Here is a 26647-nt window from a genome sequence, read left to right as displayed (position 1 = left end):
AAATTAAGTGCTGCTAATGAGGTTTCAGCAATTTTTCAGAGGCTGCAATCCAGGCTGCGGGGTTCGAAGCTTGATCAGCTGCTGTAAGGTAAGAAACTCTCTTCTCTCTCCAGCCATGCCTCTAGCCTGGACCTCCCCCACCCACGTGGGCACTCAGTAGATGGTCTTCTATCCCTTTCAGGGATGGGAGACCAGGAGCAGACATCAAACCACGAGCAATGGTAGAAGGTGTCGTGCCATTGCCTTGGAGCTCAGTCCCCTTTTGACTCCAAATAGGTCAAGTGATCTCAAGCACCCTGGTCTAGTGAAAGGTGTTCCTGCCCATGGCATGGGATTTGAATCACAGAATCATAGAATCGATTGGGTTGGAAAAGACCTCTGAGATCATTAAGTCCAACCCTTGATCCAACTCCAGTCCCTTTACCAGATCATGGTACTCAGTGCCATGGCCAATCTCAGTTGAAAAATCTTCAGGGATGGGGAATCCACTCCCTCTCTGGACAGCCCATTCCAATGCCTGAGCACTCTCTCTGCAAAGAATTTCTTTCTGCTCTCCAACTTCAATTTCCCCTGGCAGAGCTTGAGCCCATCGTGCCCCCTTGTCCTATTGCTGAGTGCCTGGGAGAAGAGACCAACCCCCAGCTGGCCAGAACTTCCCTTCAGGGAGTTCCAGACAGTGCTGAGGTCACCTCTGAGCCTCCTCTTCTCCAGGCTGAACACCCCCAGCTCCCTCAGCCTCTCCCCACAGCACTTGTGCTCCAGTCCCTTCTCCAGCCTCGTTGCTCTTCTCTGGCCCCGCTCCAGCCCCTCAATCTCTTTCCTGAACTGAGGGGCCCAGAACTGAACACAATGGTCTTTAGGGTCCCTGCCAACCCAAACCATGCTGTGATTCCACCGCAGCTACAGGTGAGTCTACAGGCTAAGTGAGTTTGTGCAACAAGATTGGGGTGGGAACACACAAACTGGGTTCATCCTGAAGTGTGCTCCGAGCATGGTCTTCAGGAATGGTCCCTGGTTAAACAGCCATGAGAGACCACCAGCCTGCAGTTATTTAATACATGGTTTATTGAGCTGGGTTGAATACATTGCCAGAGTGAGCCCCCTCCACTCGCCCCAGTGTGTCACTGGTGAAACTGCAGTTGTGCTGTGGTGGCCACCAGTGTGGGATGAATAGCCCAGCCTGGCCAGTGTCTGATCCATTGGGAGAGGGTGGGGAAACCAAAATCCTGCTCTGAGCAGTCCCAAGCATAACCTGATGCTGTGGGTCTCTTCTGGGTGACCAAAAATTGTCTTCACTCTGCCTTGTTCTCCCCATGGCAGGCAACAGAAAATGTGAAAGACTCCTTAAAAGCAGGGTTGTCTGGGACTGACAGACTGATGTCCCTCTCTGGTCCCTACCTGTTCAAGGGACCATAGAGCATGGATCATCTTTGTCCCAGCAAGCTGCCCCTTTCCGTCCATGTGCACCAGGGGATGGGGACAGGCAGGTGACATTTAGCTAGTGCTTTGGCTCAGACAGAGGGAGGGAATTCAGCTACAAGCTGGTGCTCAGCACACACACACACATATCAGTGTGGGGCATGGCAGGTGGGCTTGTGTGGAGCTATGAAACCACAGATATATAAGCCAGGAGCTGCTCACACCTTTGGAAGTGTTGAGTCACAGCTCAGAACCATGTTGCTGGGTCTGAAGCAACCAGAAATAGAGACAGATGCCACAGGAGGGACTCCCAGCCTGCTCTTGAGCAATCCTTTGGGATCTGTGGCAGGGGGACTGCCAGGGTTCAGAGCAGGAGCAGGGAGCAGTGATGGATATCCTGGTGGAGGAGCAGCTGGGGCTGGTGAGCCCCCAGTGCCCACCCCGAAGTGGAGAGCAGGTTGGAGCTGAAGAAAGGGTCACCTCACAGGAACAGGCCCATGGATCTGCATGGCCCAAGCTCTGGGCCAGTGCTGTGGGCTAATGTGGAAGCACCAAGACAGAAGCTGGGGCTGAGCTTGGTCTCTCAGGTGACTGGGATGCACTGTCCAGGCAGCCCCTGCCCCCAGGGAGGGGACACTTTACTCCCAGAGACCTGCAATGTACATTCATGGCAGCACCCAAAGTACCTTGTTTCCAGCAGCTCCCATGGTCTCAAAGGTGAAGTGGGGTGGAGCTGCACGTCCCAGCCAGAACCTGGTCTGGAGCAGCAGGAGCTCTGGACTGTGCTTGAGGCATCAGTAGTAGGCACCAAGGAGGGTTGAGACCTTGTGTAGGAGCAGCTTGTGGTTGGCATGCAGGGGGATCCTCTTGTCCAGCACCTGCCAGCGGATGCACAGCTCCGGGTCGCAACCCTGCAGGAACTGGAAGGGGACAGACTGGTGAGAGGCCATGCCAGCCATGCTCAACAGCACTTCTAGTCCCCAACCTCCTGCCCTTTCTTTTTGGGCACACATTGGGGTGCCACCCCATGTTCATCCCCATGTTCTTCCCCCATTCTGCACAGCTGGAGAATCCCACTACTGATGAGATCTGGGTCTGGAGATGTTGTCTCCCCTTTCCCAGGCCCACTGAGAGCCAGGTCAGGGAGCCCCAGGGGCGAGAGCCCCATACCGAATTCAGCCGCTTCATCTCCACGTCGTTCTGGTTGTCGAAGTGGACACTGACAGCGACGGTCTCGACCCAGGCGTTGTCCGTGTTGCGGGGGTCATCGAGGTACCCCTTGTGCACCTGTGCTCAGTGATGGAGTTGCCACATCAGCAGAGCCCTCACCACATCTGTGAGGGCACTGAGAGGCCCTGGGGGTGGTGGGGTATTGCTCTGCAGCTTCTCTGCCCCACTGGAGACCAGTGCCCCGTTCCCACTGCAGCTGGAGCCATGGAGAGAGACTGCAGCAGGCACACACAGTGGGGTGGGCAGCCCACCCCCAGGGTTTCTGTGCTGCTCCCAGCCTCCCACACATGCATTACAGCATGTCTCCACCTCCCCCAGCCATTTCTCCTTAGTGGGAGCAGTGGCCAAGAGGTGATGCACCCCTGGGGCCTCCTGTTGTCCACCTGTCTCTGCACTGTGATGACGTCCCCCTGTGCCTCTGCCACCAGGACACCTGTGTGCCCCTGTGCCAGGGTAATGTCTGCATGCCCCCATCCCACTGGGATGCTCATATGACCCAATAACCCTGGGACACCTGCGTGCCCCCCACCTCAGTGCCTTGTTTCAGTAAGTTCTGGAACTGGGACCAGAACTCCCGGCGTAGGATCCACTTCAGCTTCAGTGGCAGTGTCTCACCCGGCTCCAGTGACCCCTGTGCCAAAGCAGATGTCAGCCATGGGGCCTGCCATCAGCACAGCACAGCCTCCCTCCCTGCCACCAGCTTGGCCATCAGGCAGTTGCCAACCACCATTGCAGAAGATGCCACAAGCTCTCATGGCGCCTTCATTCCTCCCTGCCCTGCCCAAAGTCCTCAGCTCTGCCCAAGCAGAATTTGTCTGAATTTGCCTGATCCAAGGCCTGCCAAAGGATGCTTTGCCAGTGACTTAACATGCCCATATGAGGGACATGTGAGAACTGAAGCCATGGAGGAGGAGGAGGAGGAGGAGGAGGAGGAGGAGGAGGAGGAGGAGGAGGAGGAGGAGGAGGAGGAGGAGGGAGAGACAGGAGACAGCAGCACAGGGTGAGTGGGTGTATGTAATGGGACCACTGCTCGTCCAGCACCCCTGGCATGCAGATGTTCTGCAGGAGGGTCAGTGGAACCTATCCAGTCAAGGCTGCAACATGCACCTGTGATTCCCCATTTTCTGTGGGACATCCATCCATCCATCCATCCATCCATCCATCCATCCATCCATCCATCCATCCATCCATCCATCCATCCATCCCTCTGCTGTTCCCATCTCCACAGCCCCTTCTGCACCAGCTGGTTTCCCCCAGCTCTTACCCCAGGCAGAGCCCAGACGTCTGACAGTGGATACTGGGCTACCAGCACTTCCAGCATCTTCTTCAGGCTCTTCCTTATAATGGACCCATCCAAATTCCTCCTCCAGCTGTGAGAGAGGCCCCTGTCATGCTGCAGCTGGACTTGGCTCCCCTCCTCCCAGCGTTGGCAGAACTGGGTTTGGCCAGATCCTAGTCCCTCCGAGGTGGTTCCACGCCCCCTCTGCCACCCCACATGCCCAGCCCTGTGCTGGAGCAGGACACCTTTGTGTCCCCACGCACTCACCGGGTCACAACTGGGTGCAGGGCATGGTTGGGCCCAAAGCAGTGCAGCCTCCCACGGCCTCGCAGCCCTGTCCTGCCCATGGGGTTCCTGTCAGAGTAACAGTGAGGGCGCTGGGATGGTCCCAGAGTCCCTCTGTGCACCCCTATAGCACTTCTCCACCACTGCACCCCGCCTCTTTTGGGATGCTGTGGTGGTTTTTTGGGCATCAGCCCTGAGGAGGATGCAAGCCATTATCTCTGCCCCACCATTAGCCGTAGGAAAGCGGGAATGCAATGGGTGCACCCAGGTGCTCCTAGACTCTCCATCTCCCAGTGCTTTGCATCCCACCCCAGCTCCCAGAGAGCCCTGTGGTGGTGGCACTCACAGTGGCAGCCCATCCTGCACGGCATAGAGCCCGTGGAAGCTTTGCCGGTCGATCAGCCCATCCATGGTGTTGTAGTTGATCTTCAGGAGAGACTCCAAGGAGCTGGGGGTGGGAGGCAGCCCAGCAGGGAGGGCTGGCTGTGCCACCCAGAAAAGGGGTGGAGGAGTGGGGAGCCATAGGGGGACACTCACAGGCTGAAGGGGTCCTGCACAGCCATGTCCTTGTGTTCAGCTGAGTAAGCAGGGGGGTCGTAGAGCGGGAAGTCCACCTGTGGAGTACGTGGCTGTGTCACGACTCCCTTGTCTCCCTGTTCTGGTGGCAGGCAGGGACTGGGACATCTGGGAACACCTTATGCCCCAGTGTCTTCCCCTGCTCAGTTTGTGGCATCACTGCCCAAGTGATGCTCTGGGCTCTGCTGGGGGCTAGGCTCAAGGTCTCAGCTGACAGGCTCATGCCCACATGGAAGTCAGTGCTGGACTGACCATGATCCAGCCCTGCTTCAGGAAATGCAAAGACAGGTGACTGTGCCCTCTGCTTCCAACTAAGCACCCCCAGGGCATCCCAGCAGCAACAATGCCCTTGTGTCTGGGAGAACCTCAGTGCAGCTGTTTCAGGAAATCACTTGTCTCAGGGCTTGGAAGAACAGGAGCTTCCAAGTGCAACAACAATAGGTCTATTCCTCTGCCCACCACTGCCAGGGTCTGCCCCACACCCCCTCCTCCCAGCCCCACTGCCCAGGTCACAGCTCCTACCTCCCAGGGCACCTTCTCATCGGGCACAGGGAAGCGCAGGGTGTGAGACCCTGGGTACAGGAGGTTTCGGGCAAGCACATGGTAGGGGGGATGGCTCTCCTCAGCTTTCCCCTCCAGGTCAACCTTTCTGAAGTCCAAGGCTTTAGAGGAGCCTGTGAGACAGACACAGACAGCAGGGTCCCACAAAACAGGATGCTGAGTCCAGTGCTGAGGACCAGGACTCTGCTGAGGGAACTGGCTGGGTCTCTCCAAGAGGTTGCTGGTGTCCCCTGGGGACTGAGACCCTGCCTTCCCTCTCAACAGATCCTGGAAGAAACCTCAGGGAGGGTGGCAATAGCCACAGGAGGGGCTGGATGGCCCCATGGAGCCACCAGAGCTCCCAAGGCCAAAGGAATCTCTGCCTTGCTGTTGAAGAGGGGTTCAAGGGGCTACTCAGCCCCTGTCTGGGGCCCTGGACTGCCCCAGTGCTGCTGGGGTGGAGCTGGGCTCTGCTTACCCACGGCCGGCACGTCCTCGCCTGAGCTGAAGCCATTGCCCCGCAGCGCCTGCATCATCCACCTCAGGGCCTGGGCACTCTGATGCACCTGTGGGGGACAGGAGAGGGTCACCCCCTGCCCCAGAAGTACCACAGGATCCAGCCCTGGCAGAAGGCACTGCTGCCCTTGGCACTGACTGCCAGGCCCCATGGACAGCAGTGATCCTGGCTGTGTCCTGACGCTTGTCTTGGAAAAACATCTCCAGCGAAATATTTTTACAAAGCAGGTAGAAATGGAAGTGGAAACGAGATGCCACAGCTGGGTCAGCTCCCTGGGCACCCCGGTGGTCATGTGGGGTGTGGGACAGCTTCACAGAGAGTCCCCATCTCCAAGAGGTCTGGAGGGTCCTCTCAGGCCAAGGAGAAGAACTGGGCCAGCTCTAACTGTTTGGATGACCAGTGGAGGCAGTGGCTCATCCCACCACTTCCCACTTGCATCCTATTCCCAGAACATTTCCCATAAACCTTTACCCTTTGGATGCTAATGACAAGGGAACTCAAACTGTCTGAAGGGATATTGATTCACACAGATTTTGTACTCTGGTTCAGTTGACTCAGACCCTGGAAAAATCTCACCTTTCTTGGGTAGTTGCTCTGGTTTTGCCTCACCTGGTCTTCTAGAGAGCCCAGTCTCTGCTCCACCACCCCTGTCCTCTTCACCCGGTCCAAGTCTAGCAGCTCTGCCAGTACATCAACCCTGGAGGGACAGTGCAAATTGGAACACCCTCAGCAGCCACTCCTGCACTGATTCCAACTGTTCCCTGCTCAGAGCACTGAAAGATGGAAGGAACAATCTGTCTCAGAAGCAGCAGTACCTCTGTGCAATGTCCCGGATCATCTGCTCTGTGTTCTGCTTCTCCTGGCACTGCTGGTGCTGCAGGTAGTTCTCCTTCAAGTACATCTCCCATGAGAGGAGAGCAGCTTCTTCATTCTTCTCCAGCTTCTCCTCTGCAGGAGGAAGGGGACAGCAGTGCTGTCAGGTCTCTGGGCATCCCAAGCCGCAGGACTGCAGCCCGTGTGCCCAGCCTCATGTCCTGAGGAGGGGGCAGAGGGCAGGAGGGGGGTGCTGGTGCTCACTGAGTTTGTGGTGTGTGGGTGGCCGGCGGAGCAAGCCCCGCCGGAGCAGGAGCTGCAGGTGGTTGAGCAGGATGAGGGGTGGGGGTGCAGGGGGGCGGCCGTGGTACTCCTCGATCAGGTCGTGCCGCTGGAACTTCCAGATCTGGTCTGTGTGCTCCTGGACCTGCTGGAAGGTGTAGCTGGGGCAGAGCCCATGTGTCAGCCGTGCCGTGGGGATGAGGAGGCACATCATGTCTGAATGGTGTTCCAACTCCTACCCATTATCTCCCCAGTCATCCCTGACCTGCAACTGCTACTTCCATCACATCCATAAACCCCCAAGCAGGATCCCGCTCCTTCCACATCTATAACCCCCCAGACTCACTTGAACATGGCGATGAGAAGGTTGAGGAGGAGGATGTTGGTGAAGAGCAGGTACAGGCACAGCAAGATGACCGTCAGCCACTCTGGGAAGATGGGTTTCTTGTTGTCTGCATTTGTCTCTGGGCACTTGGGCTTGTAGGGGTCAGTCCCATTGGGGCTGCACTGGTCGATGTTGAAGTTGACCCCTGTGGGAGAACACAGCATGACTCTGTGGTGAACATACCTCAGGGTGTCTCAAGGAAGCAGCTCTCTGAAAGAAGCTGACATTCAAGGAGCTCAGCACCAGGTGAGGATTTGACCTCCATCTGCCACATCCCATCTGCCACCTGTGTGTGAATTCCATGGGCCAACACATCATGGTTTTGGTACATCAGCCTTGTCACAGCCACCCTGCTCATGCCACGTGCTGTCACAGGCCAGAGCCCCTTACCATCAATGTAGGAGGGAATCTGCCCGAAGATGGTCAGGTAAGAGTGGTAAACCACACCACGGAAAAGCCACTCCACGCGCTCCTCGTTGTGGATCAGGATGGCCTGCTTGGCCACCCCAAAGGACACTACCCACACTGCCAGCAGGAAGAGGAAGAAGAAGACATCCTTCATCTGCAAAGACAGAGGGAAAGAGGATTGTCATGGAACAAACTGTACTCTAGGATGGGATAACATGGATGGCACATCCAGCTGCATTAGCAGGATGGTTCAGCATCACCCTGGCAGGATGGAGGGGAGATCTCACCATGCGCTTCACAATGATGATCTTGGGCCCCAGTGTTTTACTGACTGTGAAAATGTGCATCAGACGCAGGCAGAAAATGATAAAAGCCAGGGAGAGTATGATACGCCCGGGATATAATGTGGATGGGATCAACCTGGGCATGGAAGAGAAGAAACACCTCAGTGCCACCATAGAATCATATAGGATCATTGACGTTGGAATTAATGTGAGGGTTGGGAGGCCCTAGTACAGGGTGCCCAGAGAAGCTGTGGCTGCCCCATCTCTGGAAGTGTCCAAGGCCAGGTTGGACAGGGTTTGGAGAAACCTGGGTTGGTGGAAGATGTCCAGGCCTGTAGCAGGGGCTTGGAACAAGATGACCTCTAAGGTCTCTTCCAACCCAAACCACTCTGTGATTCCATGATTCTGTGAAAATACTGTCGAGCTCTGCAGCTCACCTGCAAGTCAGCCCTGCAATAAAGACTAGGATGGCACAGATATCCAATTTATTCCAGAAGTCCTTGATGTACAGGGAAGCCATTTTCACAACCCCAAGTCCATCTGGATCATACAGCATCTGTTGGGAAGAGAAGAGGGGTTGAGTGTAAGATACTCATATGCCTCATAGAGGGGAGAGACCATACAGATCATCTGGACATCACTGGAGACTCTCAAACCTAAGCCCAGGCTTTCCTATATGGGCATGAAAGGAGCATGGGGACACCTGGAAAGAGGCACGGGGACACCTGGGAAATGGAGCTCTTCAGGCATGGGGGAGAAAGGCACAGAGGTATTGAAGCAAAAGCTGAGAAAATCTCCAATATCAACCAAAGTGTGGACATGCTGCTGGGAATTCACCCAAAGAAGGAGGTGCTTCCTCCATCTCCTGACACTCCCAAACCCCCATGTTCTTCTGCAGGTACACACGGCTACGTCAGGTGCAGCCAAGGAGACTCTCCAGCCTGAGAGATGAAGGGATCTGCTGGTTCCATGTGCTGGGGGGACCACTCTGAATGGATGGTGACATGAGAGGCAGCATGGGAATGTGAGCTGCACGGAATATCCCAGGAGACCCCAGAGGGTGTGTCTTCTCCTGTACCACCCCCCCGGCCTTGGCCCTGCCTGCCCCGCACCTGGCGAGTCTCCTCGCACACCAGGGAGAAGAGCCAGAAGTAGATGAGATATTCCCTCCAGGATGGCATTGGCTGGAAGTCAACCATCAGGACGTATGCGAAGAGCAGGAGGAAGGTGAAGTAGGAGAGGATGTTCATGAGGAAGATGACAACAGGTGCTGTGAAGAAGGCTCGGAGGCGTGTCAGGCAGCCCATGGGCTGCAGCCTCTTCTCCCTGCTGGGAGCAGGGAAGAATGTGGGCTCAGCTGCTCAGTGAGGTGCCACAGCAGCTTCCTCCAGCCAGCCACAGGGGGAGACTGGAGGAAATCCCTGTCTCAGGGCATGCATGTCCCAGCTGCCAGAAGTACCTGAAGGTGATGAAGTTGGTGTAGAGCAGGGGGAAGAACAACATGCATGTGATCACCCGCCAAAGCCCATTGTCCACACACAGCTTTCCCCACCAGACCTTGGTTAGAAAGGCCTGTGAGAGAGGAAGAGGAGTGCTGGTTACAGGGGATGAAGGGCAGAGCTCCACTGCTGCCTGCAAGGAATCCTGGATCCTGGGAATGTCCCCTCAAAGCACTGCTACTGGGAACCCACCTGGACACCCCCATGGGACACAAAATTCATGTTCTTGGCCTCCAGTGCCAGCTGCAGACATGTTGTCTTCCCCCAGGCTTCAGAGACACGGGTGAGAAGTTTCTGGGCTCTCTCTTCATCCTTACGGTAGCAGTCTGTGAACACACCTGGATGGGCAGGTACCAGAGAGGTGAGGCTGAGTTCCAGGACAAGGCACCCACAGAGCCACCCTTTGCAGCAGGATCAGGACACTGCACCAGACCAGTGGTACTCCCTGTGCTCCCACACCACCTGGGTACAGCCCTCGGAGCATCATGACCCTGACTCTGACAATGGGACCCCTGTTTTTCACCCCTCATCTCCTCCAGACACCTCCTGGGTGAAGTTTGCCAGCCCTATGGGGTGCAGGAGCAGTTCTGAGGTGCTGGTGCCCTCCTGCTCACCGATGGCCTTGTGCTCATACTGCTCAGCCAGGGCCAGCATGGCATCTGTGGTGTCTGTGTCCTCCTCCTCCTTGGCCAGCTCCTTCAGAATCTTGCTGCAGGCCAGAGCAGCTGCCATGCAGTCCTGGCTCTGGGACAGAAGAGGACAAGAAGAGTGTGGACACCATCTATCAAATCCCAGCAATCCTGCCAAGCCCTCCCCAGCTCCCACAGGAGGGAAGGAGGGTGTCCCAAGCAGACTGGTGCTCAGGATGGACAGTTTGCCATGACAAAGGCTCAGCTGGCCTCCCCTTTGGGTAATCCACTGCCACAGGGAATATGGGAACAACCTTGCCCTCCTTGTGGGATGCATAAGGCAATAGGGTGGAGTGACTCCTCAGCATGCTCACCATGCCATCCCCCCACACTGCCTCTTGTCCCAGGATGCTGTTTATTGGTGGAAGCCTTCTCTGCCCCTTCTGCCATGCCCCTGTGCGCTCAACCCTCTCTCAGCCTGTGCAAGGACTAGCCCAATTCTGGCCCAGCACATCCCCTCTTCCCATTTTGGCCAGGAAGGAAGGGATCTGGCCTCGTTGCAGCTGGGGATGGACACCTAGTGCCCTCAGGGTGTTCCCCCTTTGGCTGGGGTCAGGCTTGGGACATTTTGCCTGCTATCCCAAATCCCAGCAGGTGCCACCATTGCCCTTGGTGCTGGAAGGTTTGGCTCCACCTGAGTCCCTGAGGCAGGACCACCAGCTCTGGGCTGTGATACCTGGGCCCAGATGATTTCTGCCAGCTCCTTGCGGTTCTGGACCACAGCCCAGATGAGCAGGTCACGGACAGGGTCCATGGTGAAGGTGACTCGGCCAGCAGAGCGCTTGTAGAGGGACCGGAGACTCGACCCCTGAACCTGCAAGGTGTGTGATGGTCAGCCCTGTTCCCTCAGCACAGAGACACCCAAACTCTGCATGCTGCCTCCCCCACTCATGCAAGAGACTTTGCTCAGACAGAGGGGTGGCCAAGACTGGGCTCACCCTGGAAATGCCTTTTTTTCTAGGGCCAGGACAATGTCGAGTTGTGCATCCACCCCACTGGGTTCTGCCCACCACTGTCGTGCAGCCACATGGTGCTGAAGGTGTGGGAGGGTGGGAGTTGCACCTGGACTGCAGGGCACAGGACTTGGGCAGGCCTTTAAGGGTCTTTTAGTAGGATTATTGAGCAGACAAGAGGACAGAGACCCAGCTGCAGCCTCCAGGACAGCTCCCTGTGGCAGAGCTCCCTCCCCACTGCCACCCTGCCCTCAGGTAACCTGGGGGTGCGTACGTTCAGCTTGATGTGTGGGACGGGGATGGAGAGCCGGGGCCGCTCCGTCTGCTTGGGCTTGGGGTACAGAGGCTGTGTGGAGCAGCCCAGCAGCTCCCGCAGCACCTGGGACACGTGGTGCAGCTGGAGCCTTGGCATTTTGGAGCCAGCTGTGTGCTCCCTCTCCTCCAGCAGCACCTTCTGCAGCTTGCTGTGGAACAGGCAGGACGGTGCCAGGTTGTCATACAGGTAAACCAGGGTGTCCCAGGTGACAAACTCCTTGAGGCGCACTCCCTGCTCCAGGAACAGCTTCACAAACTCTGGCTTGTTGGAAATCAGGGCAGCTGCCATCATGGGGTGGAGATCTGTGGGCTGGCAGGCCAGAGGCAGAGGTGAGGGGTTCCATGGTCTCAGAACAGGACCTCACCAGGTTCCTCACTCAGGGGGAAGATTTGATCCCTGAGCACACAAGGATTTTCTGGATGTGAAAGAGCATCTGGGAAGTACTGGGACTTGTGAGACATCCCCAGTGACACATTGGTGGATTAGTACACCTTCTTCTCTGGCAGTGGAGCCCTCTGTTCTATTGGCTGCTGGGTGGAGGGATGGATAGGGCAGAGATCACCTTTCCAAAGTTCATGAATATCACAGAATCACAGAATGGTTTGGGTTGGAAGGGACCTTAAAGCCCATTTCATTCCAACCCCCAGCCATGGGCAGGGACACCTTCCACTGGACCAGGTTGCTCCAAGCCCTGTCCAACCTGGCCTGGAACACTTCCAGGGCCAGGGCATATATCCTCAAATATTTCAGTTTTGGATTCCTAGTTCCCTCCACCTCTTCCCAGTCACACCTAAGGTACATGAGCTGGGAGAACCCAAAATGGTGACCAAAATAGGAAAATCCCTTCCAAATCCCACAGATCCATCAGAACCGATGGATAACCTTGCTCGGCTCTGAACTCTGCATGGGAGCACTTTTGAAAAACAGGACAGATTAAGAGCCCTTGGCAATGCAGTGGGAGTTCAGGGTCCAAGAGTAATTCCCTCTAAAACTTTCCCCATGCACAGCAGAGGTGAGAAGTGCCCTCCATATTCACAGTCCTGACAAGCTATAATGCTGACCAGACAAGCAGCACAGATACTGCCTCACCTTCCAGTCATGGTCATCGGTGAAGATCTCACTCCGGGCAATGTCCACCCTGTTCCAGGCCACAGCCAACTTCAGCTGGTGGTCCCAGTTCTCACGACCGAAGTGGTCCTGGTTTCGGGATGCTGCATGCAAAGTGCATGTGTTAGAACAGAGGATCATCTACATGGTGAGAAGACATCACCAGGAAGCCCCTTGGAGGTGTAGGTCTTTGGGATAAACATCTTCTCTCAGCCAGCTCAGCACCACAAATTTTGGGGACCCCTTTGGTGACCCTGTAAGTCATGCAGCTGTAGGAGGTGACTTGTACCCCATCCTGTTCCCCTTGCCCCATCCTCCCAAGCAGCCCCCCACCCCTCACCTTTGAAGAGGGCCTGGAGGATGGCCACATCCACATCTTGCTGGCCATATTTGCCTTCTCTGAAGATGGTCAGGAGCTGTCGGCTCCGCACTATGTCTTGGATCTACAATGAGAGCCGTCGGCAAGAGATCAGCAGCAGCATCTCCTCCCTGCTGCTTCCCACAGCCCCCTGCCCTGTGCTGGGCAATTCCTCACTCCACTTGGGTTGCCTGCAGAGCCCCTGTGCTGTGTCCCCCAGACTTTGTCCCCCTGGTCCTCTTTGCCCAAAGGGGCAGGCAGTGGAGGAACAGAGCTCAAGGCCATGGGGTGCCTACCAGGACAATCATGAGGATGGCTGGGGGCAGATGAGCCTTAAACTTCCCACTGGGAGCCTTTCTGCTCATGGGCCAGGACCCTCGGGGACCCCTTCAGTCTCCACAAACTCAGAGGAGCCTGCAAGGAGCTCACCTTCTTGGTCCACTCCACCAGCTTGCCCTCAGTGAAGAGCTCATAGGTGTCATGGAAGAGCACACTCAGCTTCTTCTGGATCAAAGCGATGGTTATCTTGGCCACAGGCAGGTTGGCCACCTGTGCAATGACATCAGCCACACGCCCAGACCCTTCCACGATCACACAGGGGGTCCCATTGGTGATGGCGTTGTAGATGGTCTGCAACAGGGTGGGGAGGCTGGTCCTGATCACACCCAGAGCTAGCAGACCCTCTCTGAGCCCAGGACCACACTGCTGCTCCCAGCACTCCTGTCAGGGTGGCACCAGCTCACTCTGATAGGAGAGCAGAGCCCCAGGAAGGAGCTGCCCCCACCATCACTCCCCCCTCAGCTCAGCAGAAGCAGTTCCTTACATCCAGAGTCCCAGGGCCTCCTTCCAGCACCACACACACGATGGGGATCTTGATGGCAACGCCTGCAGGGAAGCAAAACCCAGGGTCACCTCCCCCCAGGGCAGATCCCACTTTTGTGGTCCCCTCTGAGTGGTGGGTTGGGAAAGGCAAGGTGAGAGCACTGTCCCTGACATGTCAGGCTTCAGGAGAGGTGGGGAAAACATACCAAGTGATTGTGTGCCATGTCAGATCAGACACATGGTGTTTTTGGGGGTGTCCTGTGCAGGGCCAGGAGTTGGACTGATGGATCCTTATGGGTCCTTTCCAACTCAGGATGTTCTGTGATTCCATGATTCATGCTGCTGGAGCATGTGTGTGTATGTGTTAGAACAGAAGATCATTTGCACAGCAAGAAGATGCCACCTGGAAACTCCCTTGGAAATGACTCAGCTCAGCAACACAAGGTTTGGGGACCTCTTTGGTGGCCCATAAGTCAATCACCTGACAGTGAAAGGCTCTTTGATCTGTGTTACCACTGAGAAAGCAGGTTCTACTTTTATCATGGCAATGCTCTCAGACCACTTGCCCAGACCCTTCTGGGAAGCCCCAGCCTCTCCCTGGAGCCCAGAATGGACACCCTTACCAGGGAAGGACACATCCCTGCCTCAGGCTGGGCTGTGTGTCGCTGTTACCTCCTTTCACCTTGGTCTGCTCCGAAATGAACTTTTCCAGCTTGGTCCGCAGGGGGATTTCCACCCCGTACCTCCCGTGGGTCCCGTCGTCCACCAGGATGAAGTGGGAGTGGTTGCTGTCCAGGCACGACAGGCTGCCTTGGTTCTCCTCATCCAGCACGTACTCAGCAGGAAAGCCACCCTGTAAGGTGCAGGAGGAGAGACTGTGGGAGAAACCTGGCACAGGAACACCTGATAGCCAAAGTAACCAGCGTGTGGGACAGGACTGGGCCAGCACCTGGGGACAGGCTGGCTAAACAGCCCCCCCTTGTTCCCCACAGTGCTCCTGTCAGCCTTGCTCCACCTACCCTCACACCCACAAGCAAATTCCAGCCCAGGACCATCCCTGGTAGTGTTCAAGGCCAGGTTAGATGGGGCTTGGAGCAGCCTGGTCTAGTGGAAGGTGTTCCTGATCATGGCATCCATGGAACTGGGTGATCTTTAAGGTGCTTTCAAACCAAAACCATTCTGTGACTACGATTCTACAGCCACCACTCCTGGTGCAGCTGGGCTGTACTGGGACTGCCAGGCACAGTGACATCTAGAAGCAGCTGTTCCCACCACAGTCCTTGGCTGGACTTCCCTGTCTGCTGAGTCATAAGCAAAGCAATCCCCTTCTGGCTCTGCCTGGCTCACCATGGGGCAGATGAGGCTCTCCCGGTTGTACACGGTCCCCCAGGTGGCAATGCCAATGGTGACAATCTCGCCCTCCTTGTGGCTGCAGCTCAGGATGAAGTCTCGCACTGCCTCTCCCACCTGTTTCATCACACCAGCGTGGGACCCCCCTGTGATGATCCAGGCTCCTGGGGGTCACAGAGGGGCATGGGGAGGGAGAGGCTCTGCTCGCAGCAATCTCCAAGCATCCCCCATATTGCTGCAGGTCCTCAGGGATGCTCCATCCCTGCCCTGGCAGCACAGGACATGCCTTCTTCACCACCTCTCTCAGTCCAGCCCCCTCTGAGCATCTGCAGTGACTGAGCAGGAACAGCCCAGCCCTGGTGGAGGTGGTCAGACAGGGACCTACAGGTCTCCTGGACCAGCTCAGCATCTCCAGGACAGCCCAACTCACCACACCTACCATGGTGAGGTGACACGTCCCTCACCTGCTGAAATCACAGGGAGACAGACCCTCTGCATCCAGATCACCTTTATTAAAGGTCCCTCCCAACCCAAACCATTCTATTACTCCATAATTTTATGATTCTGTGATCTCTTACCTGTGGTCTGGGCCACCTTGACTAGCCCTTGCCGGAAGATGTTCTTCAGCCTTGGCTTCATGATGAAGTTCTTGGCTCCCCCCGTGACTGAGATGAGCAGGTTGGGTGCGTCGAGGCCCCAGTGCTGTGTCATGAGGTGGTAGATGACCCGTGGAGGGGTGTCTGAGGAGACACGCACATACTGCAAGAAAAGGGATCATTCACATATTTAGGGTATAAACGATGGGGTCAAGGTAACAAGGGCACCTCCACCACAATCCCTCCTGTCCCACCAAAGAACACAGGGCCTCCCAACATCATTCCCCAGCACAGTCATGTTGCTGCTGCTTCAGGACTTTCTCCAGGACCCTGTTCCCATTAGCTTTCCTGTGAATGAACATTCCCAAGACAAACCTAAGGATGAGGGCAGGGAACAGCCACTCCTTGAATCGTGGGTCTCACAGTGTGAAGAGCAGCCTTGTGGTTTCAGAAAGGTACTAACACTTAGAGGGTGGAGTCCTGTCCCACCTCCCTCTTCTGCTTGGGTCAGTGTTGCCTTTGGGGCAATGCCACCTTCTCATTCAGGAAGGAAATACTCCCACACCATCCACCATGGCAAGACCCACCCACTGGCTTTCCATGCACCACGGATGGAAAAAAACAGGTCACCTTCCCTGTTTTCTGCCCCAGGCCCGTGAAGTGAATATCACCGAAGGCATCGGTTGGCATTTCCTGGATGTGCCTGCGGGGGTCCCATTCCTTCCCCAGGAAGATGGGAGGTTTGGCAGCATCATCCAGGTGCTGTTCCCTGAGATAGCCACACTCACACACGATCCTCCTGAAACACACACCAACAACTTCGTTGAGAACAGCCCAAACTCCAAAGGCAAAGCCCAGCCTCAGTCTGGGCAGAAGGTGCTGTTCTCCTTACGAACTGCACACCCACATCTCCCACCCAGCCCCTCCTCCAGCTCAAAACTCGTGCAGAAACAAAGGTGTTGTTTGGGTGAGAAATTTAGGAAAAGAAGAATAGGTATTTCCACCTGTAGAGATTTAGTACAGAAATATTTAAGATTGAAGTGACTACCTGCAAAAGCATTGGAAAGGTTTTCACTGGGACACAGAATCTCAGCCATGTGATGACACGCAATAGGGTGCAGAACCAGTTAAAAAGGGATTTGTGAATCCCTGTGACAGAAAGGTGGGATTTTCTAGTGCTGTAGCTTTGGCACCAACACTCTCTTCTGCTCTCCTGACAGGGGAGGGGAAGGAAGAGCTGTCTGACTTACCCAGAATCTGATGTCTGGGAGCTTTCCACAAAGTAGGTGCACTCCTTCTTCCGGATGTTTTCAGGAATCCAGGAGATAAGATTTTCCTGAGGGAGCAGGAAGAGCAGCAAGGGGTCAGGCTTCCTGGAAAGGGCCAGAAGTTATGCCAGGGGCAGACACCCAGGTGGTGGGAGAACATCTGGATGTTTCTTTGGATGTCAAGGATGAAAGCTCCATCACTGTCTACAAGGACAAAGCCAGGTATACTCACAGGAGAGGGGATATGAGTGCTGGGCATGTACCTCAGATATTTAGGGGGTGTCTGTCTGTCCCTAAAACTAACACGATCCATTATTAATGCTCCTGCTAATGAGCCACTCATTAACACTCTTCCATGCGTGTGTCCAACCACCCCCTCTTGCGGCACCTCCCGAACTTGCCTTTTCATTGCTGCCGGTGGGGAAATGTGCCTTCCTCCTGCCCTTGGAGACGCTGCTGCTGCTCTGCTGCAGGTTGGGAACCACCTCGAAGTCACTCATCTTCCTGGAGTGTGTGGTGGGGTCATCTCCTCTCTCAGGGCACACCTTGTTCAGTTCAGAGGGGAGCACCTTGGCACACCGGCCACGCACGGACATGGCTCCTGTGTCTTGTGCTTCTCAGCCTCCTCTCTCCTGTTCCTAGGCTGGGAGGTCCTGAACATCCCCATCCTGAATGCAGCAGAAGAGAGTCAGAGAATCACAGAGTGATTTGGGTTGGAAGGGACGTTAAAGCTCATTTTGTTCCACCCCTGCCTGTTGTGGGGCAGGGACACCTTCCACTAGACCAGGTTGCTCCAAACCCCATCCAAAGGGGCCTTCAAAGAGAAAGGATACCCATGAACTAAAGGCACTGAGGAGCCCTATCCATTATTCCATGGGTGGAGGCTGGTCCCTGGGAAACCTGTTATCCCCTCACCACGATCCTGACACAGGGGCCACATGGATGGTGAATCAGACTTGGCATGCCCCACACTGCCCTGGGTTGTCCACAAATGGCCCTCAGCACCTTCAGCCAACCAGCCTGCAGCTCTCCTGGCTTGTTCTCCACTGCAGGCAGCTGGGATATTTCTGGAAGCAGGGAGAGCAGGAACTAGGTCTCTTGTGTGAGCAGCCCGAGCATGGCCCTGCATGGAAAATCTGTATAGACACACTGGCTGCAGAGACTGGGTGCTCCTCTGGGGGGGATCCTGTGTGCCCTGCAAAGGTGTCCTGAGAGCCCTGAGGTGCACATGAGCTCCCTGCATGGTGGGGGCTGCAAAACTCCTGAGCCCTCCCTGAACACTCAAAGCCCCTTTTGCTGGGATGGGAGGGCTGCTGGAGCAAAGATGGAAATGCTCCTGGTTGTCTCTGGGGCCTGAAGGGAGATGGTGTCCTCTCAGGGGAGCTGGGATTAGGCAATGCAGGAAGTATCAGACTCAAGTGATGCTCTGGCCAAGCTGTGGGGTTTAGGGAGGATTTTGGCTGCCTTTCTACAAAATTGCACCCAAGGGTGGGGAGTCCTTGTGAGGACAAGGAGTGCTAAAGAAAAATCATGAAGCAGCAAGAGAAAACCCTTTTATCAGCCTCCCCCTTGGGATCTACCCAGCCCCACTGACCTTGGGAGGCAGATTTTGGCAGACTGGCTTTCTGCATCAGCACAACCCACAGCAGATCTAATTTCTTGAGAAAGAGTTGCTCAAATAAGGTCAAACCCAGCCTTAATTCTTGTCTGTGATCCCCCACTCCCCCCGGGCATGCAGGCTGGGCAGGCTGGTGGGGGCCTGGGGCATGGACACAAGCAGCTCATAAGCCCATTCAGGAAGGGCTCCCACCCTGAGTTCTCCATGGGCACCCTGGGAGCGACAACCGGGCTTAACACCTGGAATACCTGTCCTTAGGAGATCAGGGACAATGACAGAGTCTCCCGCAGCACATGCTGCCTGCCACCCCACCTTGGGGATCAGGTCACCCCTGGGCAGCACAGGGTGGTCTCAGCACCCATCGGGACGAGGTGCAAAGCCCAACACTGTCTGTGAACCTGTCCCTCCCTCCCCTCTGCTGGGACGACCGCAGCGACACTGCCCGTACCTTCCCTGCAGCATCCCCCGGCCGCATCACCGGCTGCTCCGCTCCGTGCCTGCCGTCGGGATTCAGCCCCGCGTCCGTCTCCTCCGGCCAGTCATTTTGTCACTGGAGACACCGGCGATGAGCGAAGAATAGGGCAGAGCTGCCCGCAAAGAGGAGGTGGCAGGCGGCTGGCAGCTTCCCAGCAAATCAGGCTGCGGAAGCGATCCCTGCCGAGGAGCTGCAGCGCCCAGGCAAGTCCGGAGTGTGCTGGAGAGGCTGAGTCACGCTCCCCGCTGCCCGCAGTCCCGCTGCCGTCAGCCCCACGCGGGGCGAGACGTTCCCCCCGAGTCCCTGTGGCCACACGGGCTGCTCGGTGGGACCCCCGCACAACGATGCTGCCCGAAAGGAGTGGCGGCACTGCTGGAGGCTCGGGTGTGTTGCAGGTTTGGGAAGTGTGATGAAAAATCCCTCCCCTAACTGTCAAATAGCCTTTATATTACAAAAGTGTAATAACTTTATGGATATATATATATACACTGTATATATTAGTTATACACTGCGATGTAATGAGGCAGTGGAATTTTACTGGAGACTTTGGTAATGTTCCTGCTGAAATAAAGCAGACAAAAGGACAGCCCAGCCCTAGAGAGAAGAATTTTGCTTCTGCAGAGCTCAGAACAGTCCCCAAGGAATAAAGAACACCCCTAGGACACCCAGGGTACCACAGCATCCCACCCCTCTGACAGGGCCCTGAGACCCTCCCAGCATCGTCTGGTGTCACAGGTCGGTCACTGCAGCCAGAAGGACTGGGGACACCTGGACCAATAGACAAGCAGCAGGACACTGCAGGAACACAGAGGCTTTGCCAAGTGTTGCTGTCGCTGGAGATTTGGTAGTCAGTGTTAGTGCTCAGTCAAGCTGTGTTCTACCTGAACACTTGGTGGGTGTGAGAAACCCATGTAAAACCACATGTGGGTTCCCTGATTTGGCTGGGACATCTTGTGCCCAAGAAGAAATATTTACCCTTGTAATTCCATGCTTTGCATCCCAGCCTGGTGCCTTGGTCTGCATGGGCCAGGTATGAACTTTTATTGAAGAACCTCATGTTACACCACAGGCTGGTTGGTATTTCCCACCTCCAAATTCCAGATGCTGTGCTCCTCCTGTTATGCTTCATGCCCTAAATGAATCCATTCTCCAATGGATGTGCAGCCACTTGCATTTGCCACAAAATTCACTTAACAAACCCAGCATCCATCTTCCTTGGGAAATGGGCTAAGCAGCAAAGATAGGCCAGGCTGGCAGCCAAGGCAGTGGATGCAACAGCAGAGATTTGGCTGCTGTGGCTCAGTGGCAGGGACACAACTGGGAGCCTGGGACACTGCGGCTTGGAGCAAGCCAAGGGTCCTGCAGCACCAGGTTCCAGCCATCCCCATGGATCTTGCTGGAGAAGATGTGTCCAGAGAAGGGCAACAGAGCTAGGGAAGGGTCTGGAGCACAAGCCAGATGAGGAGTGGCTGAGGGAGCTGGAGGGCTCAGCCTGGAAAACAGGAGGCTCAGGGGGCACCTTCTTGCTCTCTCTCCAACTGCCTGACAGAGGGGGGAGTCTGGTTGGGGTTGGTCTCTGCTCCCAAGGAACAACGGAGAGGACAAGAGGAAATGGCCTCAGGTTGTGCCAGGGGAGTTTTAAGCTGGATATTAGAGAAAATTTCTTCACTGAAAAGGCTTGTCAGGCATTGTAACAGGGTGCCCAGGGCAGTGGTGGAAACATCCTCAGAGGTGTTAAAAAAAAAAAAGTGTAGATGTGGTACTTGAGCACAGGGTTTAGTGGTGAACATGGTAGTGGTACTGGGTTGATGGTTGAACTTGATCTTAAAGGGCTTTTCCAGCCTTAATGACTCCATGATTCTGTGATTTTATGGTGGTAAAACAACATGGAGCAGTGCTGGGAGACAGCTGGATCTCAAACAGAGCCATGTCCTTCAGGTTTGGGGTGAAGCCCCGTACCCCTTCATGCTGCAATGGGCTCAGGTGCTGGGGCAAGACATTAAACCAACAATCAGGGTCCAAATGCAAATGCAGGGCTGTGTTCCCCCCCTTTGGCACACTTTCCAGCACAATGATGTGAGTTAGCACGGACCATCCATGCCACAAATTCTGCTGGTTTCCCTGAACAAGAGCAAACAGCCAAGTTGCTTTGCTGGGAGAACAGATGTCACTAATAAGGCAGTAAATAAATCCATGTGCGATGCTTTGCAGTTGGGTTGTAATTACCTCCACACTGCCAAAGGAGCTGATGCCAGAGCTGCACACTAATGACACATTAATGGGAATGCTCATCTGCTCTCATTGGCTGGTTCTCCAGAGACCAGGGCTTTTATTTCATTTTTGCACATGCCAAAACCATCCTGGTCCAGTGGGACTCGCCTGGAGCTAACACTGGGGTGGTTCCCACTGCTCCTCCTAAAAGCCCAGCTAAAAACCAGCAAGGCTGAGAGCAATTCCTGGAGAGTTAACATCAATTTGCAACAGTGGGAGGATGGAAGTGGGAGCAGGGAGGACTCTGGCTGCCCTCTGGGGCTGTAGCTGCATTCACATCCCATGCCTCAGGTCACATTCAGCCATACTGATGTTTGTCATCCAGAACGCTTTTTCCTGCCAAAGAGCAGCAAACCTCCTGCCAGTGCTGCAGAGCCTCTGCTGGGATCCCACTCCGGGTCTCTCTCAACTGTGACTCCTCTCTGTCTGGGGCTGGGTCCTCCCAGAACCCATTGTGGTGCTGCCTTGGCTCTGCTGTGGGTGGTGGAGGCTGTCCTGTGTTCACAAGGAGGAACCTTGATGCAGACAATGGAGGATGCCCCTCTCCTTGGGTGGGAAGATCTTCCAATGCCCTGGTGAGGGAGGACATGTGCCCTGATCTCCAGGGGGAAACGGGGTCCTTCCTGCCTCTTTCCCCCACACCCCAAAGGCATTGTTTGGGCCTCTTTCTCTGTGGAGTTCTCATGAAGGATGCCTTCTTCCAAGGGATCCCTTAGAGATAGCCTGGGACCTCCAGAGACTGCAACTCAGAGGGAGCTGCTGGGAAGTACCAAAGGGCCACCATGTGCTTGCCAGTTTTCCCACCTACACTTCCATGAGACTTCCATCTGTGCATCCGTCTCCAGGGCACAGGGCCATGGTCACCCTCAGCAGCCTCACATAGTCCTTGGCTGCCCCGGCTGGGGCAGACACAGCCACAAATGCTCTTGACATGAATCTTTGGGGCAGTTCCCAGGGAAGGAATGTCTGCAAAGGCGCCAGGGAAGGGTGAGTTGCAGCTCAGCCCCAAGACCGGGAGATCCCCAGGTCACCCAGTCTGCAAAAGAGGGACAAAGTACTTGCTGATTTAGGAGTGTTAGGGAAGGTGCATCAGTGGCACCTGAGAGCCCAAGGCTGCCACCTTAGCTCTTGGTGCAAAGCTCAATTGTTCCTTGGCACTCGTGGGTCTGGGAAATTACCCTTTTTCAGCAAGACATGAAGAAGGATGAAGATTCCTCTGAGACAAAAGGTGCCATGACAGAAAGGGCTTGCTACATTTGGAGTGTTAGGGAAGATGCATCATTGGCACCTGAGAGCCCAAGGCTGCCACCTTTTACCTTTGTGCAAAGCTCAATTGTTTCTTGGCATCAGTGGGTCTGGGAAATTGCTGTGTTTAGCCAAGACTTGACGACGAATGAAGATTCCACCCAGACAAAAGGTGCCAGGACACAAAGGGATTGCTGCTTTTATAGTGTGGGGGAAGGCACATAATTGGCACCTGAGAGCCCGAGGCTGCCACCTTTTACCTTGGCACAAAGCTCAATCATTTACTGGCACCAGTGGGACCTGGAAATGGCCATTTTTCAACCAAGAATTGAAGACGGACGAAGATTCCTCCTGGGAGAAAGGTGCCAGGACAGAAAGCCATTGCTCCTTTTCTAGTGTTAATGGGGCCACATAATTGGCACCTGAGAGCCCATGGCTGCCACATTTTACCTTGGCACAAAGCTCAATCGTTTACTGGCACCAGTGGGGCCTGGAAATGGCCATTTTTCAGCCAAGAATTGAAGACAGACGAAGATTCCTCCCAGGGAAAAGGTGCCAGGACACAAAGGGATTGCTGCTTTTATAGTGTTAATGGTGCTGCATCATTGGCACCTGAGAGCCCAAGGCTGCCACCCTTGATCTTGGCACAAAGCTCAATTATTCTTGGCACGTGCAGGTCTGGGAAATTGCCATTTTTCAGCCGAGCATTCGAGATGGAGGAAGATTCCTTCCAGAAAAAAGGTGCCAGGACAGAAAGGCCTTGCTGCTTTTGGAGTGTTGGGGAAGGTGCATCATGGGGACCTGAGAGCCCAAGGCTGCCACCTTTGATCTTGGCACAAAGCTCAGTTGTTCCTTCTCACCAGTGGGTCTGGGAAATTGCCATTTTTCAGCCAAGAATTGAAGACTGATGAAGATTCCACCCAGGGAAAAGGTGCCAGGACACAAAAGAATTGCTGCTTTTATAGTGTTAATGGTGCTGCATCATGGGGACCTGAGAGCCCAAGGCTGCCACCCTTGATCTTGGCACAAAGCTCAATCATTCTTGGCACGTGCAGGTCTGGGAAATTGCCATTTTTCAGCCGAGCATTCGAGATGGAGGAAAGATTCCTTCCAGAAAAAAGGTGCCAGGACACAAAGGCCTTGCTGCTTTTGGAGTGTTAGGGAAGGTGCATCATGGGGACCTGAGAGCCCAAGGCTGCCACCTTTGATCTTGGCACAAAGCTCAATCATTCCTTGGCACCAGTCAGGGTGGGAAATTGTCATTTTTCAGCCCAGAATTGAAGATGGGCGAAGATTCCTCCCAGACAGTAGAATAACTCATGCTTTAATTTCACAGAATTATAGAGTAAGTTGGGTTGGAAAGGACTTTAAAGATCTTTTAGTTCCATGGACAGGGACAACTTTCACTATCCCAGTTTGCTCCAAGCCCTGTCCAACCTGGCCTTGGACATTCCCAGGGATGGGGCAGCCACAGCATCTCTGGGAACCCCGTGCCAGGGCCTCACCTCCCTCATAGCAACATTTTTCTTTCCTAAAATCTGGAAGAGATCTATGCAGTATGATGGAAAAAACTAAAACAACATTTACAGTCATATAATTTCTGCTGAAAATGGAGGTTATTTCAAACAGACTACAGGAACACAAACAACAGTTACAGAAACATACAGCTGAAATAAAAATAATCAAACCAAAATAGCATCAGGCAAACATGAAACCTGTAGAAGCAGAAGTTTCAGATGCAGTTACATTTACAGCAAGATACGAAGCAAACCTAGGCAGTGATCAGCATTCAACCTTCAAATTATGTTTGAAATGTAATGGGAATAGTCCCCAGGGTATCCCAGTTGGATAGAGGAAAGTCCCTTCCAACTGAGGATACTCTATGATTCTATGATATATAATAAATTTGGATCTAACACAGAGCTGTGGATCAGTGAAGGAAGAGGAATGTTGAAAAATATCTTACCAAACCTATAAAACCAACTTGGATCCTAGAGGGAGAAAGGAAAGGAAAACAAAGCAACACAACATACGTGTCCTAATCCTGCTGGCACGGGGTTCCAGCACCAGTGTGGTTCCACCAACAACTTGACCCAGAGGAACAGTGGAACAGGGAGCACCGGACCCAGGAAAAGAGAAGTGTGCATATCACCGTTCTAACTGTATTGTTATTTTTTTATGTAACAGTTAGATCTGCATTAACAATTAGATTCTCAAGATTTCACTTACACCAACAAAAAATCCTTGCCTTTACTTAGAAGATGGTGCTTTCTCTGTGCCCATAAACAAGATTTTCAGCATTAGATAGAAACAGCACAAGACTTAAGATAGTAACAAAGTAAAAGAACATGGACATTGTGCAGCTTTTGCAGAAGAAACCAGGCAAAGCTCTGGTAAAAAACAGGTTTTTATTTCAGAAGGGCCATGGAGGCTCTTCTTCAAATGGGTTCAAGAGGATGGGGGGCACATAGTCCCCTGAGCCCAGATCTTCCTGCCACCTCCAGCGTGGCCACAATGCACCTTCCTGCCAGGGCCCATCCCAGACCCACTCTCCCATCTCTCTCTGGACATGATGGATGGGCACGGGTGGTGGGCTCTGCTCCCTGTCCCCGTCGGAGAAACTCCGGCGACGGCGACCTCCAGGACCTGGACGCTGCTGCTGCTGCTGCTGCTGCTGCTGTCGCCACCGCACCACGAAGGGGTGGAGGTGGCCGTGGTGGCGATGTGGGGCCACCCCAGCAGGGTTGTCCTGCCCCTGCAGCGGGTGGGTGGCCCAGATGGGGTCCCGGCAGAGCGGGCAGGTGGCACCGGCGGCAGTGGCAGCCTGGCGCTGGATGCAGCCATGGCAGAACACGTGCCCACAGGGCACCACGGCCATGGGACTTTCCAGGGGACCCAGGCAGATGAAGCAGTTCCTGATGGCTCCTGGTGCTGCTGGCTCATACCTGGCCTCCTCCATTGAGGAGGCTCCCAGCCTTGAGTCTTCTCCGCTGCTCGTGGGACTCGGTGGGTGCTGCTGCCAGGACTCAAAGGCTTGGCTTCTGCTGGTGGCACTCAGAGCTAGGCCTCTGGTGGCTCTTGGAAGCTCCTCAGTCACTGTCAGCACTCAGAGGCTCCTCAGTCGCTGTCAGGACTTGGAGGGTCCTCAGCAAACTCTTGGTGGCTCCTTGGCCACTGGTGGCTCATAGTCTGGTGTGCTGTGGCAGCACTTGATCTGGTCTGTGTGCTGCTCCCATTGCCCAGCACTGGTTTGTATAGTTACCCAGTGCAGGTGATGTCATAGGGTGATTGTGACTCTGGTGACATCACAGGGTTCTGAGGGGCACACACAGGCGCTCACCTGTCCACCCCAGGAACACAAACCCCAGCCCAGCCCAGCAGTGGGCTGCACACCTCAGCATTTCCCCAGCTCTCTTTCAGGCAGTCTCTGCTGGTGGTGGGGGTTGTGCCAAGTGTCAGCACGCCCAAAGAGGCTGCATTTCGAAGGGACCTCTGGAGGTCAGCTGGTCCAAGCCTCTGTTGAAGAGTCTCTGCTGCAGACCAACACTAGTACAAGTCTTTTGCCTCCCTCACTGCTGAGGGACTCAGTGACATATTTCATGACAGTCAAAGGCTGCCTCATGATTCCAGAGTTGGAAGGAAGAGCTGAGATTGATCCCCACTGTTGGCTGTTTCTCTTCTGTCTGCTGGCTCATAGTTTTCCCCCAAACTCTTGTGGTATCTGCACTGAAGCTCACTAAGGTCTGGCCCTGGCCTCCAGCACTGCATGAACTCCCTTCACACTGCTGGACAGCACCACTGGGAGTGGGGCATGTGACAGTTTGTGATATGCCACAAGCGATTTAAGTCATTTCACTGGATGGGCTCTGGAGTTCTCAGGGTCTGTCCCTGCAGTGTAAATCCACTCCTGAACCTTCCACTTCCCCAGTGTTATCCAGATTATCCAGAAGGCTGGATCTCTAACCCAACACCTACCAATGGACAGGCACCACAAAGCCTCTCTGTAAGCACTGCCGAGCAGCAGGATGCACACACCACCCTGCAATCATGCCAAAGACACAG

The 26647-nt window shown here is 54.8% G+C and overlaps 1 protein-coding gene across 4 annotated transcripts; it reads right to left on the bottom strand.

Annotated features, from left to right (window-relative positions):
* Window positions 1-1056: 1056 nt before the first annotated feature.
* TRPM2 (transient receptor potential cation channel subfamily M member 2) lies at window positions 1057-19406 on the bottom strand. Of its 4 annotated transcripts, none has more exons than XM_071566627.1 (33): window positions 19043-19406; window positions 17378-17644; window positions 16959-17044; window positions 16339-16507; window positions 15691-15871; window positions 15110-15276; window positions 14435-14615; window positions 13764-13825; window positions 13370-13570; window positions 12923-13025; window positions 12565-12686; window positions 11434-11784; window positions 10883-11020; window positions 10132-10261; window positions 9710-9855; window positions 9478-9590; window positions 9131-9347; window positions 8456-8574; window positions 8022-8154; window positions 7717-7888; window positions 7288-7471; window positions 6924-7102; window positions 6662-6794; window positions 6456-6543; window positions 5808-5895; window positions 5312-5463; window positions 4751-4827; window positions 4560-4661; window positions 4196-4282; window positions 3914-4019; window positions 3179-3280; window positions 2590-2706; window positions 1057-2339 (listed from the first exon to the last, which is right to left on the bottom strand). In XM_071566627.1, exons 2-33 carry the CDS (start codon window positions 17570-17572, stop codon window positions 2214-2216), a joined length of 4527 nt encoding a protein of 1508 aa, XP_071422728.1. In that variant the 5' UTR covers window positions 17573-17644; window positions 19043-19406; the 3' UTR covers window positions 1057-2213. The 4 variants fall into 4 exon arrangements, 3 of the variants coding, with proteins under 3 accessions (XP_071422728.1, XP_071422729.1, XP_071422730.1); XM_071566628.1 differs by having other exon boundaries at window positions 9131-9344; XR_011698766.1 differs by lacking the exons at window positions 1057-2339; window positions 2590-2706; window positions 3179-3280; window positions 3914-4019 and having other exon boundaries at window positions 4560-4639.
* Window positions 19407-26647: the final 7241 nt, after the last annotated feature.

The sequence above is a fragment of the Pithys albifrons genome, chromosome 11, assembly GCF_047495875.1.
Source record: "Pithys albifrons albifrons isolate INPA30051 chromosome 11, PitAlb_v1, whole genome shotgun sequence".
Taxonomy (NCBI): Eukaryota; Metazoa; Chordata; class Aves; order Passeriformes; family Thamnophilidae; genus Pithys; species Pithys albifrons.
The sequence above is the reverse complement of the archived record's forward strand: the minus strand, read 5'-3'. Positions and strand labels throughout refer to the sequence as shown.

Bases quoted from the DNA above. Each gene is read 5' to 3' on its own strand.
- TRPM2 (XM_071566627.1), bottom strand. From the start codon at position 17,572: ATGTCCGTGCGTGGCCGGTGTGCCAAGGTGCTCCCCTCTGAACTGAAC. The intron at 9,856-10,131 runs GTGAGCAGGAGG...CTGCCCATCCAG, and splicing joins GTATGAGCACAAGGCCATCG to GTGTGTTCACAGACTGCTAC. The intron at 9,591-9,709 runs GTGGGTTCCCAG...CCTCTCTCACAG, and splicing joins TGTCCCATGGGGGTGTCCAG to GCCTTTCTAACCAAGGTCTG.